The 19,911-nt window shown below is 35.0% G+C and overlaps 1 protein-coding gene across 3 annotated transcripts in view; it reads right to left on the reverse strand.

Moving 5' to 3' along the window:
* Positions 1–354: 354 nt before the first annotated feature.
* Positions 355–19,911, reverse strand: part of LOC134533769 (receptor-binding cancer antigen expressed on SiSo cells) — a 29,780-nt gene continuing 10,223 nt past the window's right edge. For 2 of the 3 annotated variants that reach the window (XR_010075390.1, XR_010075391.1), the window contains exon 2: positions 19,523–19,609. Coding sequence is in view for 1 of the 3 variants with exons in the window: in XM_063371413.1 (XP_063227483.1) it covers positions 9,732–9,929; positions 13,099–13,224; positions 19,448–19,609 (486 nt within the window). In the remaining 2 variants the exon portion in view is untranslated. Of the gene's footprint in view, positions 9,930–13,098; positions 13,225–19,447; positions 19,610–19,911 lie in introns of those variants that run through there. The other variant, XM_063371413.1, reaches the window with a different exon arrangement.

The raw sequence follows: 19,911 nt of genomic DNA on the forward strand, positions 1-19,911 counted from the left end.
ACTATAAAACAAGTCAAAAAAACTGTGAGACATGTGTTCACCCAAATGTACATACTTAATTTCAACACTTTTTCCATCCTCTTGTATGAGAGATGAATCCGAGAAAATAAGTAATTGAAGATCAAAGCCTTGCTGAGGCTATCTAGGGATGGTCCAGACTGCTGTAACATGAAGTGGCCCTACTATTGATAGCAGTCATTAGCTGACAGCCATTAGTACGCATGAGTTAACTGAAGGTTCTACTATAACTTGTGATGGTTACAGTACCACTCATATAAGAAAATAATAAAACAAAGAATCAGAAATTTTAAGTACTAAATAAATAGTAAACTCACCAGATATAAACCAAGAATATGACAGTTGTGGCTGATCATTTATTTATATACACACATACAAAAAACAACTAAAGAAAATTTCTCATACATAATACATATGGTACGTGAAATTTAATCCCGCACTTCTTGAATAAGTCCTTAATGGTGGTCTTAACTTTCTCCACAAACTCTTTCAGATGAAGAAAAAAAAAACAACCATAACATCTCTGAGTATTCACTTGCACCATATGCTATAACATTGGCAGATATACTTGACCAGCCTTAAGAATGTCTCTCATTGTAGTGTTGTTCTTCGAGCTCCTCTTCAACATCGCTCGACTCTTGCTGATCCTGGACGTGACTGACATCAACCAAGGTACCCCAACTGCAACACTGTTGAGCATGCAGTCCAGGTCATGGCAGAGTTAAGTCAGGAGAGCAAGTGGAGGTTTTATTTGAGATGTCCAACAGTGGCTATATTGAGGAGCCTGTTTGGGGCTCAGCATCCACTGTCGGTGGGTCATCCGGCTCGTCATGGTTGAAGGCAGCCTCTCCGTCGACTGGTGTGAGGAAGTGGGTGTGTTGGAAGCAGTTGGCAATGGTCATTTGTTTCACTGCCATACAACTAGCAACGATTGCTTCCATTACCCTGAACGTGTCCCACTTCTTCATTTCTTTGCTAGGCTGAGTCTTTAAAATCATGCTCTACACAAGCATCTCTTGGAACTTCAGCTTTAACTGTTGGATATCCCCTGGTCTAGTGGCTGAAGCAGCAGGAACATTAGATCAATATTTCTGAGGTTGTTGAGAGTAGGATGTATGATCTGTGGGGCAATTGTCAATGAAGAGGACGGATGACCTTTCTGTTTGCAGTATCCATATTTGTGACAAAGCCACCTTGTGAACACTGCTGAGGTCATCCAGGCTCTTTTATTAAAATCGTTAGGACATGGAATTAAGTAGCCTCCGAAACCCAGGGGCTTCATCTTGTCACTGCCATACATGTTGCATAGAAGGGCAGTTAGGGTTTCTCCTCTTTGCACCTTGCACACAGCTCGTCAGCATTGTACTCATCTCGAGCTGGTAGAGCCTGAGGTTTTGGAGGCTAGGACAACCACTCACTCACCATGTGGAGTCGACCAATGAACTTTTGCAGATGATTTTGTGGCTGGCTGTTTCCTGGCATGCTTTGAAAACGATCCAGCCACCCATTCAAGCTTTTGAAGTTGTGAATGCCTAACTTCAAGGCAAGTTTGTCGGCCTTTCTTTGCAGCTTTGTCTGCTTACTGGCAAATTTAGTGCTCTGAGCTGGTTGAACCATTCCAGCATAGTTTCCTCTAGATCTGTTTGCATTGTGTTCCTTTGATTTTTTAATTGCATATTGCACTGCATTAACAATTTCTTCTCATTTTGAAAACATTGAAGAGAGTTGACTCCGGGATGCCGTGCTGCTGAGCATTCTCCATCTTCGACAACTTGTTTTCATCCACTTCCTGAATAATATTGTACTTTTTAATGAGGGAACAAACTGGATTACTTTCAAATCATCATCTACGAATCAGAACTTAGTATATTATATTTTTAAAAAAAGGGGGTCCAAAAAAACGTATGGGTGCCAACAATTTTGTAGAAACCGAAGAAAACAGCATGTCCAATAGCAAGCAATAACACAATGGTAGACTGCCGAATGCTGGGAAGACATAGCAAGCACCAAGCTATCATTATCTGTGGCAGAAGGATCAGGAGGATAAGCCAAAGGAAGGGGGTGGAAAGGGTCTCTGACCACCCATGTGAAATCAGTTTTTTTTTCTGTATTAGTGTTTTCTCATTTTCTCTCTTTATAAAGTAGAATTTAAAAACTTTTCACTTTATAACCCTTAAAAATACTGATATTCTCCCTTCCAGATGGAAAAATAATCAAGTACTATTTTATTTCACATTTGGCATTGTCACAGGTTTTGGAAAAATTAAAATTTTAGATATAATGAAAGATTTGGAGGGAAAGCACCACAGAATTTCAATAATCATTGAAAATATTTTTAATCTGAAACCCTCAGTATTTAATTTTTTTTTACCTCTGCATGATTGGATTTTATTATTTTACTATTAAAAAAATGCTTATAAACCATATCAACTTTCATATTTGTCCATAAATTCCTTATATGAATGAAAGTAAAAATTAAATTGCTAGGAATGTTTCACAAATGTACAAGCGGATATAATTTGATCTTTTGATTTAATTTTATTTCAGGAATACTTCTAATATTTTCTTTGAATCTAATAAACTTTAACATTTTATCTTTGCACAGCATTATAATTACAATAAACTATCCACTGTACAAACAATAAGTGCATTTAACAACAAATAAAGTGGATGGTGTATTATACATCACTTGAGATTGTATTGGAATTCAAACAACTTTGGGGCAGGATATTTTACAAAAAATGAAAAATGTTTAAATGCATAATGGCCTTAGTAAAATGTAATTGGAACTTTGTCTACATTCAGCTTTCATGCATGAACACACGGAAGTAATGAACAAGCAGTAACTAACATCAACTGCATCAAAGAAGGAAAAAAGTGATTAACACACTAATTAGTATGGTAAAGTATCAGCTGTAACTTATTTTGTATTACTCTTTAAATTTTAGAACTCCATGCTCTAGTCATGGGACATTCACTTGTTCACTTTTTTTAAAACTTACATTAGCTTATTGGCGGCTGTTCTTGTAAGAATATGTTGTAGTCAAGACTGTTCAGTTTTATGTCTTGTTATTGGTTTAGTCGTTATGTTCTTTTACTGAATTTTGTAACTACTATAGCCCAATAAAAGACGCAAAACACACAAGTTTTTCCAATTTTTTGGAAGAAAAAAAAATGCACAAAAACATATGATTCAGTGCATAAAAACCAGACACCACACACTATATTATCATGTATGTATCTGTATATAGACCACGTGGCCGCTGAGTTTTGAAGGATTGCCCAAAGTCGCACATTATTTGCTATTTAGAGATGCATGATTTTGAAAACTGTCGCTGATGCAGTTAAATTTAAAATGAAAACTACAACTACCTTTAAAAATGTAATATTACATACGAAAGATAAACGTACTCTCACTGAAGCAACTTCTTGCAAACTACATCTCTGGGGTGCGAGATGACTGCAATCAACAATCAACAGCATACATTTTGGTGTGACCCATTATTTTCTCCCTGATGGAGGTTGATGATACTCACTGCTTGCTCAGTACTTGCATGTCTACATGTGTGAAAGCTGAATACTGACAGATGTTCAAGGTTATTGCAATTACAGTAAAACCTCTATATTGACCTGTTTACAAACTGTTGATTTAGTTCACCTCTATACAATTTTTCTCTTTTGAATGAAAACTCCTTTATAACAAAGACAATAGTATCGATTCATATAATATATTATAAATGGTTAATATGTAATGCTCAAAACTGAAGAAAAGTTTTTAAATATTTAAGGCAATAAAGTGTATGTTAAAATTATAATTTTTAAATACTCATGGAAAAACAAAAAGCTGCAATAGAACACTGCAAAACTATGAGAAAGTCCTGAAGGGTGCAAATTAAGTAATAGTAAGATGTAAAGAAAAAAAAAATTCTCCTTTATTGTAGACTTAAATAAGTGATAAATGTATTTATGTTTGTTAGGTTTTTTTGTTTGACTTACTTTAAGAAAACTTTTTTCCCTACTACATATTATCTTCTGGTAGACTCAATTTCATGACATCTGGGAATTAGATACAACTAGTATTAACATAAGTGGAACACAACAAAAAAAAAAAATTTCTTCTGGAAACCAACTTCTATAACAAATGTACTACAGTTTTTGTGACTATCTCACTTAAAATTATACGTGTTTAATCCAGGAAGAACCGAAAATCAAAAATTGTAGACTTACTAAAATTATGAAGGACTCCTCTACAAAAAAAAAGTCAGTCCCTTTAGTTTTGTCATATAGAGGTTTCATTGTAAATTTATTTGTCAGATAAACTTTCACACGTAAAGGAATAAAGTTAAACCATTTTTTCTTATAAAAAAAATCACCTCCCAAAGATTGTCAGACTGGAATACATACATATTATATACAACATCAAACTATACAAAACTTAAACCACCTTCTAAATTATACTATAAAAATAACAGGAAAATTCGATTACAGTACCATATTACATTGCATGTCTATCGTTTAGTAAGAGCAGCGAACAAGGATCAATTTCTTGCCAAGAATCTTGAGTACTATTAGTACCTGTTCCTCACATTTATTTGTTGACTTTAAAACTGGGGTAAGAGTGAACAGAGAATTAATTTATATCTGTAAACGTTACTAGTCTCACTTTTTGCCCATTAGGATACTTTTTCTGTCAATATTTTTCAGCTTTTTTAGGTTTCGTCCTTAATCGTAGGCTTTTCTTGCATTTGCAAGTCAAATCCTGTTTCTTCTACGATATACAACATAGATATGCAATGTCATTTTCCAAATTTTTACTTTAACACATTTTATATAACTTTTCAACAAATTTCAGTAACAAACATTTATTTCTAGGCCTGTGCGAATATCAGTTTTTTAATCCGAATCAAACACGAATACCAAATTATTCTCAAATTCAAATAGTATGAATGAGAATTAGAATACCACTAAAACATTTTTTTTCACAACATGTAACAAATACAGAGGGAAAGAAGTAAATGTAGTCTGTCTGGAAAATTAGACAAATAAAGAGAAAGGTTCAGCTACAGTAATTATACGTAAAATGTTTGTTAAAATAATTTAATTGTGAAATAAAATATATTGTTTTTAATTATGCAGCTAACCTAACTAACCAACCTTACATTTCAGTTCCAATTCGCCTTATTTTCCAGAACCTGCCACTCTTCATATTGAGCCAGAAAATTTTCGTGAACCACAAAATACAGTGAAATACAATGTAATCCATTTCACGAAAAATGTGAAAATTTTTTTATAATGCTGTATTTTCAAAGTAGTGATTAAATTTTAATATTTACAGATTTAAAGTCTAGTTATTCACACGTTTTCAGTGGTATCTGCAGCCAGGTAAACTATTTTAGTTCAGCAATATTATAAACCATTTCTGCTAATTTCACTTGCTATTCGAAAGCAAACAAATATTCGTTATTTTGAAGTGTTAGTATTTGAGGTAGAATCAAATTGAATAGTTTATTATCCGTATTTGAATATTCATACAGGCCTATTTATTTCACTTCTAACCATGTTGCGACAGTAGACAGCTGTAAATGTGGTACGTAAACATGCAGACAGAAAACTACCACAATTACTACATTTTATTATTTTTTACAGATTATGCTCAGTTTGTTAAATGTCTACAATGTTTGTGTAGAATGGCATTTTTTTTTTATTTATGACTTACAACCTGAAGTTCAAACTAAAAACAATAATATGTAATGAATAATGATTTTGCATTCAAAAATTAAGTATGATTTAAAAAAAAAAAATTCAGTATACTCCCGATTATCTGGGGTAATGAATGGCAAGTGGTCCACCGATAACTAAAAAACACAATTAAAGCAATGTAAAAAAAAACTTAAAATTTTATCTATCCCGACTATCTAGACACACTGTTACAGACGCCCCTCGAAGTAACACCCTAATTCATTCCAGGAAAATTAAGCTCTTATTAAAACAGCACTAACCAAATACTTTTTTTTTACATAAGACATTATGTTAATGAAAATAATTAATTTTCCAATGAGATTAAGTGTGCTTGCTGACTACAGACACTACTTTCATTAAAATTGATTTGCAGGACCAATATATGTCTAAATACATTTAAATAAATGTTGAATAAATTTTTGAGATTAAAAAACATAAAATTAAATTTAAAAATCCATGTAACGCTTTTTCTACCGCATCCTAGTGGGCATGAGGTAAACTAGCCCTGAAAGCTTCTAGCATTTCTCTCCAGAGCTGCTGATGAGTGCTGACATAATGGATGGTGGAATGCGGAATATAAACGTTGGCTCATAATCAGGAGTCTACTGTAAGAGCAAAAAGAGAGTGCATTTGAAAGTTCAATTATATCTGTTTTTGCATCACTAGAATCAGGTCCAACTTTTTTGCAATGTGGAGAAAAGGTAAGTACTGCATTTAATGTAAACAAGCAGTCTTCTACTAAATTATTACCTTAGTCATGTCCTGTCCCTCACATCAGTACTCTCGTCATTCAATAAATGAATTTGCACTTTGATTCATTAGCCAACTAGGAACTTACCATGCAATCCAATAATCAGTCTTATCAAGCTGTTAGTAGAGGGTGCACAAATACTCTAAATTTTGAGTCGTGTTTTAAGTACTTGACTTGCTCCTGATTTTGAAGTTGGAGTATTTTGAGTAGTTTACTGTCTAGCCCAGGAGAAATAAAACACCGATGAAACCTCGTTGATAAAAACTTGGAATGATCTCAGAAATCTGGTTTGTAATTATTGTAAAATATGAATGTTGATGCTAAATAATTTGCCAAAACAATGAAGAAAACAATGTAACTAGCTAATTAAATATTAGTCCATAACAACGTATTTTTCAAATTGTCATGAAGGTTGTCATTGTTATTTCAGATGAATAATCAGTCAATTTATGTTTAGTTGTTTAGTCACCACGAGTCACATACACAACTACTTTGTGAGCTCACAACTTTGTAGTAGAATTCACTGGAAGGTGAAGGACAACCATTGCACATGATGATGAGTTCATTCACAAGGCTGCACACCAGGTGCCCTTCGATTCAAGTGTGACTCATCTCGGGAACTAAAATGTCAGATTTTTTTTTTGTTGAAGTTAGTTAATGGCCGCAAATTTTCAGTGGGCTAATTCTTACACTCAATCACACTTATATGAATGATAACACTATACAGAGTTCCGTAAAAGAATGTCCCAGTTTCAATGGTATACTATTACAGTTTAATTTTGACTATTTACACAAATAATAGATCAAATTGAAAGTAGACTAACCTATTTTTTCTTGTTTACTACTTTACTTAAAAAAATAGTGTTAATTAAACTGAAAATTTTCTGATAAAATAATTTTTATATTAATGTTTAATACATAATTGTTTCTTATTTTACAAGTTTAGCATGTTAAATAGTCAGTGTTGGATCTGCAACAATTTCATGACTAGTGAAATACAGTGAAAGTCCGTTATAACGTAAATTTATAACGGCGCCAAAAGTTTATGTTATAGCAAATTTTCATTATAGCCAAAATTTAAAAAAAATCTTATTTTTGTAGCATTTTTAAATATATATTATTTTCTCGCTTGTTTTTACTATGGAAATTCACAACAAAAGTAAAGAAAATATACATAAAACTTACTAAAATAACATTTTTAAGCTATATCAGCACTTGCCGACTACGAAATATGTGACCGCGTGGCCGTGATAAGGCCGTCACGCACATCGTGGCTAAGCGCACAGCTGTTTGTTTACATGGAGACGGGCGGGCGGGGTCACGCAAGGTCATGCCGGCCGCTTTCTGTCGCTTTGACCGCAGCTGGTTTGCTGGAGACATGTCGCTAAGCTGATGATATAGGGTGCATATTTGCGGAGTTTTGAATACAAAAAAAAATTTTTAAAAATCTCTAATTACGTTGGACAATCATACAAATAATATAAAATAATTTTTCCGACAATAGGTCAGTAACACAAAAATAATCACTCATACAGACCCTTGGAAAATAACACAAAATTAAATTTAAAAAAAAAAAAACGAATCAATTTTCGTTTGCCTTGATTTCACTAGACTTTTGGACAAAATAAACGACTAGACATCTTGGAAGTTCATCAAATCATTTGTCGAAGCATTTGTATGCTGATAAAAATGACTGAGTGTGTCAAGTGCCTCCATCATTGACGTTTTCGACGGAACAGATACGTCACTTGGTTCGTCGTCATTATTGTCATCATCTTCAGACGCCGCTTCGTTTTGATTAGAAGAGACGAGCTCGACAAGTTCCGTGTTCGTCAACTACCCGCACGCTTACGATGCAAGTGTGAGACGAGTTATGCTCATTTACGGGCTACAGTCAGCGTGATTCTAAATAAATAATGCTAGCAGCAGGGCCCTGTCTTGCTTTCGTCGCCGCGAGGCAAGCTATGCTCGCTGTGGGGCCCCACCTTGTGCGGTGTTGCCAAGACAGCCACATCATGCGCGTTGTTTCATTTGCCAGACGCGTGGAATTGTGCAAAGCTGTTTTTTATTTATTAAGGAAATTGTAGATGTTTTCTCATTGTTTTAGAGTAAAATTACAGGTGTGCAATCTATCGCTAAAGCGAAAATAAGCCCACGCTGCATTCGTTATTTCCGAAATTTTTATCCTACGCAGCATATGCAAAACTGACGGTGCCGATGGCAATTATCGTTGTAGGGGACTTTACGTTATAGACCGTATTCGCTACAACTGACTTTCACTGTAACTGATTTTTTGTTGAATTATTTCAAATGCTAATAAAATGCTTGTTTACAATTGTGTACGTGAATGTTCATACATCACTGTTAATAGTTTTGAATTGGAACTGCTAAAAATGGTGAATTTTTGATTCCGTGCATGTACTGACTTAGGTAAAGTGCAGTGCTTTCTTTGAAAATAGTTTGTTAAAAACAATTTTGACACCTTAACATGTATACTACCGTTATAAAATCTGTAAATTGTAAAAAGTAATTTCTGGCCCCCAAAAAATCAGGTTCACAACCAGCTTTTAAAAAAAAAATATAGTGAAATATGCACAGGAAGTGCAACTGTATCACCATTTGAGATTTTTAAGTTCATCTTGACAGAAAAATGTAAAAATGATTGTCCTGGCTACTAGTCTCAAAAATTCTCTTTTTTTTTTTTCACTACTTGACTCAATATCAAAGTATACTGCATTCCAACTGTTTAGCTTACTAATCGATGTGCATAGTTGTATTGTACTTTTTACATCTTTGCAGTGTGGTTTCCGAACCAAAGGGGAGTACTGACTCAGTGCTCAAAAATTTGATTCATGATGGAATTTAGATTCTAACTTGCAAACCTGTGCTTCGCGACTGTTGTGTTAGCGATCAAGGCCAACAAGGACTGTTTGAATCGGGAGAGTCGCAATACTTTCTCAGCTCTCTGGTATTGGACCTTAATTTACGAACAGAAAAAATAAGGTCCAATGCTTGTCAAGAACTTGTTGCACAAAATAGCAGAGGGCTGCCTCCAATTGTGCCCGACACTGTCGTAACTGTGAGCCTCTAGTGAAAATACAAACTATCGCATGGTGCCACGTCGCTCCCAAATGAATTCCCTGGACTGTTACCCGGGGGGTTACTTCCCGAGACAGAGTCCGGAGTGTTGGGGGATGCCCAGCTCCTCGCGGCGGGGCTGGTATCAGCTGATGCGGGCCCCCAGCGCAGGCGCCCGGCCGACCTTGGACAGCTCCTTCTCCTGCTTCTTCTGCTGCTGGGCGGTGAGCCGGCGCTGGCGCTCCAGACGCCTCTTCTCCCTCAGGATGGCATCCGGGTCCCAGTCCTCCTGCGTCTGGTCCTCCCAGCCGGGCGAGTCCTCCCACGTGCCCAGGTCCGGCGACTGCACATTGCCACCTCGGTCCACCGCACTCCCTCCCGACATTCTCCCAAACTTTTCTACTGAGTTCACGAAAAAATACTTACAGAACAGAAATATTCTTTCAAGTACTGTATTCATCCGAATGCAAGACGAGGCACACATTTTCCTATTTCATCAGAGATAATAATTTTCAAAGGTATACACTATGGGAACCTGATAAAACAAACGCTGCAGCCGATACAGATTGCGTGTACTGTTAACATTCCACGACCACGTATTTGTTTTCAAACACACAGTAAGTTTAAACTACATTTAATTGCACTGCAGTTATTGTTTATAAATGGTCTGTGATGCAGCTTAGCATTAACTTAAAGCGGCATGCAGGAAAATAATGTCAACAATAAGAATGTAGTCTTCATACCCCAATGCAGGAGGAATTTGAATTTAGAATTTATATGCTTTAAGCTTGGAAAAAATCCTCATCTTACATTCGCATGAATACGCTACATAGCACTTTATGTAATTCTTTCCTATAGTATTAATGCACTTCTTCTTAGTTTTAAGCGAAAGAATTTTCCACAATAAATGTTGAAAGAATAGTGTAAAGTTTATTTCTTATATGTAACTGCATGTACATGTGGTCATGGCAACTTAATTTGCCATTGTAAACTTACATTTTTTAGTGCCATGCCGCAGTAAATCGTTCGGCCATGAACCAAAACTTTAGTTACGCGAACATGAAAATTAAGTAAATTTTGATATCTATCCCCTTCAAACTTTAATGTATTATGCATGAAAATAAAGTTGTAAAACTGGGTTTTACATAAACAAACAGTATATTACTGTACCCTCATAAAAATAAGTTTTAAAGCAATGTACCAAATTCCTGTAAATATGGAATCTTCATGCATGTTTGGCATTGTTTATTTTACCATATTAAAAATATTTTGGAAAGACAGTTGGCAGCACTGAATTTCCGAACACTGGAATGAAAAATGTTTATATCTCTTCTGTTCCTCCTAAATGTAAACAATTGTTTTGAATGTAGTTTTGTTCGTCCAGTAGAATTACTTCCGATAAAATTCTTAAATTAATTAAATGTAAACATTGGCTGAAATGACTACATTACTTGAACATTAATGACTAATTTAAAGTTTAATGTAACAAATAAATACTTTTACCTCTCATATTTAGTATTTTTAATTTGTTTCAATTATATGCAATATTTTGAGGATAAAAGGAATAAAATAAACTTATAGTCTAAAAAAAACCTGTTTTATTGTTGAATGAACTAAAAATTAGAAGGAAAAAATTAAGTCTTTTGTTCAACAGCCAAATAATGATCCAAAACTCTGCACAACTAAAAGCGTGGGGTGCTTGATATATTTTCTTAAAATTTCTATTAGTAAAAACAATATGATATGTAATAGATTTTCTATCCCTAATTTTAGGATATAGTCATTACGAAAATGAAAGAAAGAGAACCCCACGCTTTTAGTTATACAGAGTTGTGGAGCATTATTTGGCTGTTGGACAAAAAAAACTTAATTAAATTTTAATTATTTTTTTTAATTTTCAGTTCATTCAATGATAAAAGTGGGTTTTTAGTTTTTTAAACTATAAGTTTATATATAAAACAGGAGGTTGGTATGTATGACGTTGATAAACTCCGACACGGTTTGCCCTATCACCATGAAAGTTGGCACATCAAATGTTTTTCCACGGAGAAGGTTTTTAAGCTATCCATTTTTTGTTACTCGCCACTACATGGCTCTGCAGTGCATCAACTTCTAAACCGTTCAACCGATCGCCATTGGTAAACAAAAAATCATAGGTCATACACATACAAACAGCAATTGTGTGTCATTTCTCTATGTCCACCAGACTGTCATATAACGTTATCAATTTTGCTTTAACTCGCGGACAATATATCACCCTGTGTTCAGCTAGTCCTCTCTAATCTGTCACAATACTGAAAAATAAATCTAATTTTTTTTCAATAAATCATCATAGCTTAAACACTACCTTTTTTCCCAATTAAATTGTAAATTTGTGAATGAATCCCACTCTGTGTATCTGTTGGTAATAAATAATTAGAACAAATTCTATTTAAAATTTTGAATTGAATATCAAATTATTCACAAATATCTAGGTAATATATTTTTTAATACAAGCAGACCCCTAGCATTGAGTCAATGTTCACATTAAAATAAAGGGCTCATGATCACTGGCATTACCATAGTTGGGAGACATTTCTGTTAATTTCAGACATGCCAGGCAATTACCATGTCAATAATCAACATCCCATGATTTAAAGTTGGCGATATAACTGGTACAGTCTGTACAAAGCCTGCCAGGCAGTGACAAACAATAAACTACCTGACCGGTCGCGTCAGAGCAAGCTCCAGCTTGCTTACTCAAAAGCTCCCTTCGACCCGGGCATACGGAGAGAATATAGATATCAAAGTTTATTACCATACTTCTGATAGCTAGTCATAAATGTGTCAAGCAAATAGCAATTCCATGCACATACAGTATGTCAGAAAAGTGTGCAATGTGTTTGTATTCAAATGATAACTCTACTTTTTTCTTGGTCACAATAGGGGAATAATGTGAAAAAGTTTCACATTATAACAGTATATTTTTATTACACAGAATTGAGATTAATGCACATTTCCTATTATATAAAATTCATGTTTTACAGAGAAATCTCTTAGGTACTGTACTTAAACGTACAACGTAAAAATGAAAAAAAAAAATCAGGGGTAAGATTTTTTTATATAAAAACTCAAGACTATAAGAGTAATGCAGCTTGTGACTGAATTCATATTCAAGTAATTGGACATCAAATTGCAGAATTTATTTATAAAAAGTACTGGCTTTTTTTAATGATTGCCTTGTAAAACAGCATAGATTAAGATGAATAATCATATTAATTAAGAATATTGCAAAATAACTAAATAAACTGCACATTTAGCATCATTTCAAATTGCGTTCATTATTTTTATTACTATTGCAAGAGGTGAGGTGTTACAGCATCGCTTAATGGATTTAGGGCAGCACAATAAATAATTTTGACAACTGTCTCTCACAGATGCAGCTGGGCATTAATAATGCAAAGGGTCGCAGGAAAAAACTGAGAAATGCTACAATAAGTACTCGAGCAAGCTGATCAGCAAAGGAAACTTACACTGCACAAGACGGGGTCAACGGCCAGAGTCAGCCGAGAAGAAACCGTCTCTCCCCAGCCAGCAGGTTTTGCATCGTTTGTGCGCAGCAAAATCTTTGTCTGTTTCGTGATTTGAGGAGTCATGTCCTGTGAGACAAAAGAGAAGCAGTTTTAAGCAACAACAAGAAATAATCAAATTTACAGAGAGAATAATACACATTGGTTGGTTGTGTATGTGTAAACATCTTAGCACTCTGTATACAGTATTCGGTAGGAGTAATTTCGTGAAGATGGAACGGAAATGCAACACCACGGTGCTGTATCTGTGTAGAAGTCCAGAAATCTCAAAAAAAAAAAAAAAAAAAAAAAAAAAAAGTGGACCCACATGTAGCAACATAAACCCGTATACAGTCACTTTGGTAAATATCAGGGTATATACCAAAAGAACTGGTGTGTCAAATGAAACTTTATGATAGTATACTACCCTGGAATATATTTGGTAAACTAAAATACCGTGTTTTATCGCATAATTGTAGCACCGTTTTTTTTGGACATAAAAATTTGGAGAAAAAAATTTCTCGCATAACGTTGCATGATGTTTTTAGATTCCGAGCGTTTTGTGTAGGTAGTTTTCCAGTATAAAACAAATGTATTTTAAAGTTGAAATCTAATATTCATTTGGATGTAACCGCTTACTTATTTAATTAACAGAAATACAAAGTTGTCTTTTAAAGACATTTTCAAACATTATAACTTTTATCTTTTTGTCTTCGTTGCAGCTGTGTACCGCTTATAAAAATGTAGCCAGCACTAGTTGGCATCATTCATGTTTGATTTGTTGATTCCCGTATAGAGCGCGCGAACGTAGTCGGATATCGATACAGGTAGCTCATCGATTGCATGCAACGCACGTGCTCTGTCTGGTGCAGAGTTAACTACATTTGATAGCCCATGCTTTCTCGTGGTGTGTACTACGATAGTTATGCGTTCCGACTCATGTTTGCATTACAGTTTTGGTTTTTCTATTTAATGTTGAACAAAATGTTTTAGTTGGATGACTTATTAATTTAAATTGTTTGGCGTGCTTTTGTATACTCTACTTTTTAAATGAACGTACTTTCCTTGAATAAGTTTTGTTTTTATGAATAACTTTACCTAACAAAAAATGCTTTTTTCACATAATCGTTGCACCCCTACTTTTCAAACTTGATTTTAGAATAAAATGTGCGACGATTATGCAATAAAACACGGTAGTCATAGTAAAAAGTAATCCCAAGTTTTAAATTACCTCAAAATAACGTGCTTTATAATGATTAATATACATATTATCCTTACTGTTTCCTAATGGTCTTGGTGGCATGGCGTTTAAAGTGTGTGCTTTGTGAACACGATTTACGAGGTTCAAATCACATCAACATAAATTTTTCTTTCTTTCTAACAACATAATAGAATAGAATAATATTATATAATAATAATATTGAATCAGCTCAATAAGGTTAAGGTTAATTTCTAGGAAGTATTATTTACCGGCTGATTTCAATTGTTTCAGCAAAAACAAATAAACATATACTTAGTGTTACATGTAAACCTTTCAGGTTAACAGTTTGGTGCGAAAAATTTAAAGTATTAACTGTTTAGTGAATTTTAACAAGATGGGCAGTATTTTAATATAAATCCTTGTCGAAAATCAAGTCCTAGCGTGAATCTATTGGGCTGCAACTTTCAGTTTAAAGTTGCACTACCAAAGAGTTTACTTTGACATACCAATACGCTTAGTACATCCCCCGTCTACATGCATGAGTATTAGACTTTCAACCTGTCAGATTTTCATAGTGTAATGCATGCTTATTTCATTGTATTTCTGATGCAGACTAAAATTACACCCTCAATGAGCCTAAAGTTTAACCTCAAAAATAATAGTACCATCTTGTTAAACAGAATTATAGTTGGGTTTTACAAAGAAAATAATTTTTTCTGTTAGTCCATAAAAGGAATACTTTTCATATGTTTATCATGCTCTGCATTGTTTTAAAGAATTCTACGTTAGATTTGGTGTCCTAGTTTCATATTATAAGTTTGTTTATAATTCGCAACATGAGTACAACACATGAATTTGCTCGTTACCGAGCTAGAAGTTTACACATCACTTGTGGAGCACTCTAAGACTCGCTCTCAAATTTGTTTTAATAAAATCAGACTATCAGGGTTTCCACAGACAGGCAAAATCTAGAAAACTAGGGGAATTAAAATGTTGTCTTCCAAAACCTGGAAAAAACATTCAAACTGACAAAGTAATTTTCAGGGACAAGTTTATATGGTGAATTGTGATAAAACAGAAATAACATCAAAAAGCATGTCAAAAAAACATGTGAAACTGAAATGCAAGTTGATACACCATAAATATAGCACCGAAATGCAAGTTTTATCATGGAATTAAGTAATGTTTAACAAAAACTTAATTCAAGTCATAAAAAAAGTATTCTTTTAATGTTGACACTGAAATCCTCTGTTTTAAAAATGAAATTGGACAAAGAATAAAACTATTAAATGTTGTGTAGTTATTTTATAATACTAGTATGATTCATTAATGTCCGAAAACCAGTCTGTATTTTAATCACAAATTAATATGTAGTTGAAACCCATCTGTTTTTATTATTAAATAAACTTGAGAGAATCAGGGAATCAATAAATCAACACCAACAAATATTGATAAGACATTCGCCTGGTCACAATCAATACTGTATAGTTTCACAGTTTGATTGAATATAGTTACTTTATATTACATACGGGCAGCGTTGGTTACATAGCACTGATGCAAGCTTGGCCTGGGGCAAATTGTCATTAATTAGTCCCACTGTGGGAAAGACAAGTGAGGGTCTGCTCGTAGGGCGGTTTCGTACTGAAATTGGGCGGACTGTGTGGAAAGGGCACACGGACCTGGCTGAGACATAGCCCACGTGGGAGCGAGATTCTGACCCTCTTGGATACAAGTACTACTTGCCAAGACCTGGCTCACTCACAGCATCGGGCACGCTGTAGTAATGAATACAGTGGGCTCTTAGGGTGTGCCACCGTGCCGTAGGTGTTACGCACGTAGACAATAAAAAACAAGGACACAATTTAACTCGCATGTCCAGATTTATTTAGAATTTACACATTTCCGTACACATATTCTTTAAGTTGCGGGTGGCCACACAGATACATTACGTGACCGGTGATCAAAGACTCGTTAAGAGTTGATAAAGTAATTATTTAAACAGTCCGCCGGCTGAGAGTAGCCCTAAAAATAAACGTAAATGATTTAAAAGACTTAATTAATAAACGGAAGCTACTTATCAGTGCATGATGTTCCCGGGGTGCTGGCGCATCTGCGCTCGGCCCGTGGTGACGACGGACTGGGGTGAGCGAGAGCTCTCCGCGTGCAACATGGCGTCTTTTGCGTCCAACGAGATTACCGTTACGTTATCACGATTTCGTGCGAAGAGTTAACGAAGGTCTTTTATGGTGAGCGGAACTATATATAAAAATTAATTAATAAAAAAAACCCTCCCGGCCGATCCGCCAAGACACAAAACCCTTGGGACAAAAATTAAGGATTTACAATATAACTAATGATTACTTAAGGGGAGTATTGCGGGAGTCTGTGGCGTGCTATTTTAACACTCGCCCGCAACACATGCACACGGATGGCGGCAGTTTGGAACCGAGGGTGATGGTGGGAGGAGAAGGGGTCTGAAGTGGCGAGGCACATCAGGGTTAAGGGAGGGCATAGCCCTTGATGACGTCAGCACTGATGCAAACTGTTTTTATTTTAATATATTTATGTTATTTCTGCAAGATTGATTGACGTGGTCAGTACCCTCCTGTACAATCAAAAATTAAGGAGTTTTAAAGGGCACCTTTACTTCATTGTCTTCACCACTATGAAGCAATAGAAAACTATGTGTAATATCACAAAATACCTGAAGAAAATAACAATGTTAAATAGTTAATGAACAAAAAACTTAGTCATGGGTTAGTTCAATTCTTACAGATAAGCCACTATTAACTAGAATTATCCCTGGAACATGTATCTAACCAAGCATAGTGTCCATCTGAAATTTATAGCCGTAACAATTAATTTTATCACTAATTACTTATATTTATTTTATAAGTTCAAAGTAATTCAGTAAAACACACCTTTTTAATTTAAAGGGTAAACCCCAACATACAAAAAAAATTTAAAATTTTAAATTTAATCCCATGGCCCTAAATTTGTTAATTATATTGCACATACGTAAAGCATTGTTTGCTGCCAAGTCAAAAACAAAGGAAAATTAACTGCATTTATTCATTACTTGCACATTACCAGTCTTTGTTACGTCATTTTTAAGGTTTCTTGGTGATTTTAAGGAATTTTAAGGGCCCTTATTCAATTGAAGATGAATTGAGGACTTTTTAAGCACATTAAGGAGGTGTACGAACCCTAATTGAGAGAAGAATGTTTGGTTGAAAAAACTGAGGGAAAACTGTCTAGAGTAAGTGTGTAGGAACACTGACTTAATTTTTTTTTTATGAAACCAAGGAATTTTCATAACAAAGTCTGCTCATTTTATATGCACTGAATAGAAGACTCTACAAATTAACTGAATGTATTGCACAAGCAGGCTTTTAAAAAAATAAAATGTGATAAAAACTATTACAACAAAAACAGCAGCAAAAAAACTATGCTAATCTTTTAATAAAATATCCTAACAACTATGTTGCTGTGTGATACTTTTAAACCCAAAACCTTTTGTGTCTGACTTAGCCCAAGGAAAAAAATTTGATGGGATATTGTAAGTTGAAAATATTTTGTTGTAAGCATTACACTAATTTGTAAAAAAAATTTTTTTAATTAAATGTTAAATTATTAATTGTTTAAGATAACATATTTTTAATTTAAACAAAGGAAATTTACAAAAACAAAACATTCTAGCTTTTACAGAACTGGTTACTTACTAGATATTTGTGGTTTCTGGAAAAGTTTTAAGACTTGAGATATTGATAGACAGAGATCATCAATAACTACTAAACTAGTATATACTTTTACTGAGTCACTGGGCCTTAACAAGCATTGGCAAACAACTTTTATACTTCAACATAAATAAAGTTTCATAAAGAAAGGAGGAAAAGCAGTAGTTTTAATGACCTTGTTCTTGATCCTGGAAGCACAGACAATGTGTCTACACATACTGTGTGAACCAATTTAATAACTTTTTCAAGACCTTAAAATAAAATTTTCTTGCAACTTTCTCATATCACAGGATGATTTATATATATTATAAGCAAAATAATCATGATCAACTATAATACAAAATAGATCTACTAATTGTCGGAAGTACTGATTTTTAATTAGAATGCTAAAACCATTTTCAGAGATACTTTCTAGATGATTTAAGGGATAGTCTCCAACTATTTATACTTAATGTACGACTAAAATAAATGATTAGTAAAAAGCTGTTGGGAATAAATTTTGTAATTTTCAGCACAGTTACTGTTTATTTTGGGACTTTTTCGTGACTTTGTGACCTGCCGATATCCTGGTGGATAAAAGGGACCAGATCCCAGTGTGACAGGTCCCGAACACCAACTTGGTGCAGGTTGCAAATGTGGATACAGAAGTAAAAAAACTCAATCAGGCGCGTCAATTCATCTTTAAATTAGCTCTTCCTAACTCTTTGCCGTGCAAAGTACCGCCAGCTGTGCGGACTCCACACAATAGCAATATCACGGTCGCTAGCAAGCCTGTGATAAAAAATTCAGACTTCTCTCGGTTTGGGGAAAAAAATAATATCCCTGTACACTGATATTAGTTTCCAGTAGATTGGAACTAAAAATCATGAATTGTAAGCACACCACACTTCACTACTGCAAAAGGAAAACTCAATTATTTTATCGCTCTACTGTCGATAGCACTGAAGTCGATGCGCATGTCGAAGTGCTGATATACTTGCGAGTTACAAGGACCGGAAAGAAAACTTTTTGTTTTGTACTACTCGGATACGGATTGGAAAGGAAGAAGAAATTATGTGTACGTGAAATTATATTAAATCAGAATAAGTTTCTGCTCTATTTCAATATTTCAGGAGCATCATTAAAAAAAATTCCCCAACTACTTAAGAAATTACTGACTTTACTGTTGCTGAAAATGGCTTGCCTGTTTTCCCTGGTGTTAGCCACGCTGAATACAAGAACCATCAGAGAGAACAACCTGCCGTGTAAGACAAGTAGCAGATTTTAAAATCTCAAAACCTGCAGATCTTACACGCCGGGAAAGTTTGGTACAAAATGCAGGCACACGATCACAGTGCATACAAATGTTGACAAATTGGTAAATGAAGCACGCTACCTCAAAGAAATTCGGCTGGACTGCCTCCTCGTCGTTGCCGGTAGAGTTGCTCCTGGCGGCCTGCTGGCGGTACTGCTCTATCTGCTGCTGGATGGGGTCCTTCTGGGACACGACGGCCGCGGGGTTGTCCCCCCACGAGTTCCAGCTGTGCAGCTCCGCGCCCTGTACACACACACACGGACCGCTGAGCCGCGGAGCCGCTCGGTGGCTCACACCGTCACCCACGGGTCTCACGCACACCTTTACGACTCTGGCTGGCTGCGCTGAAGACTTGCAAGCGAAACCTTCCTCTTAAAAACACAGAAAGTTTCAAGTTAATCAAGTAGCTATTTTAACCATTATCTTTAAAAACACAAGCCTTGGGGTCAAAAACATGGTGGTTAACTGCTACATGAAAGGGCGTAATCAACATTCACATTACCTAATTTTCACGTCAGCCACAAATCACCAAAATCAAACCACAG

The sequence above is a fragment of the Bacillus rossius genome, chromosome 7, assembly GCF_032445375.1.
Source record: "Bacillus rossius redtenbacheri isolate Brsri chromosome 7, Brsri_v3, whole genome shotgun sequence".
NCBI lineage: Eukaryota > Metazoa > Arthropoda > Insecta > Phasmatodea > Bacillidae > Bacillus > Bacillus rossius.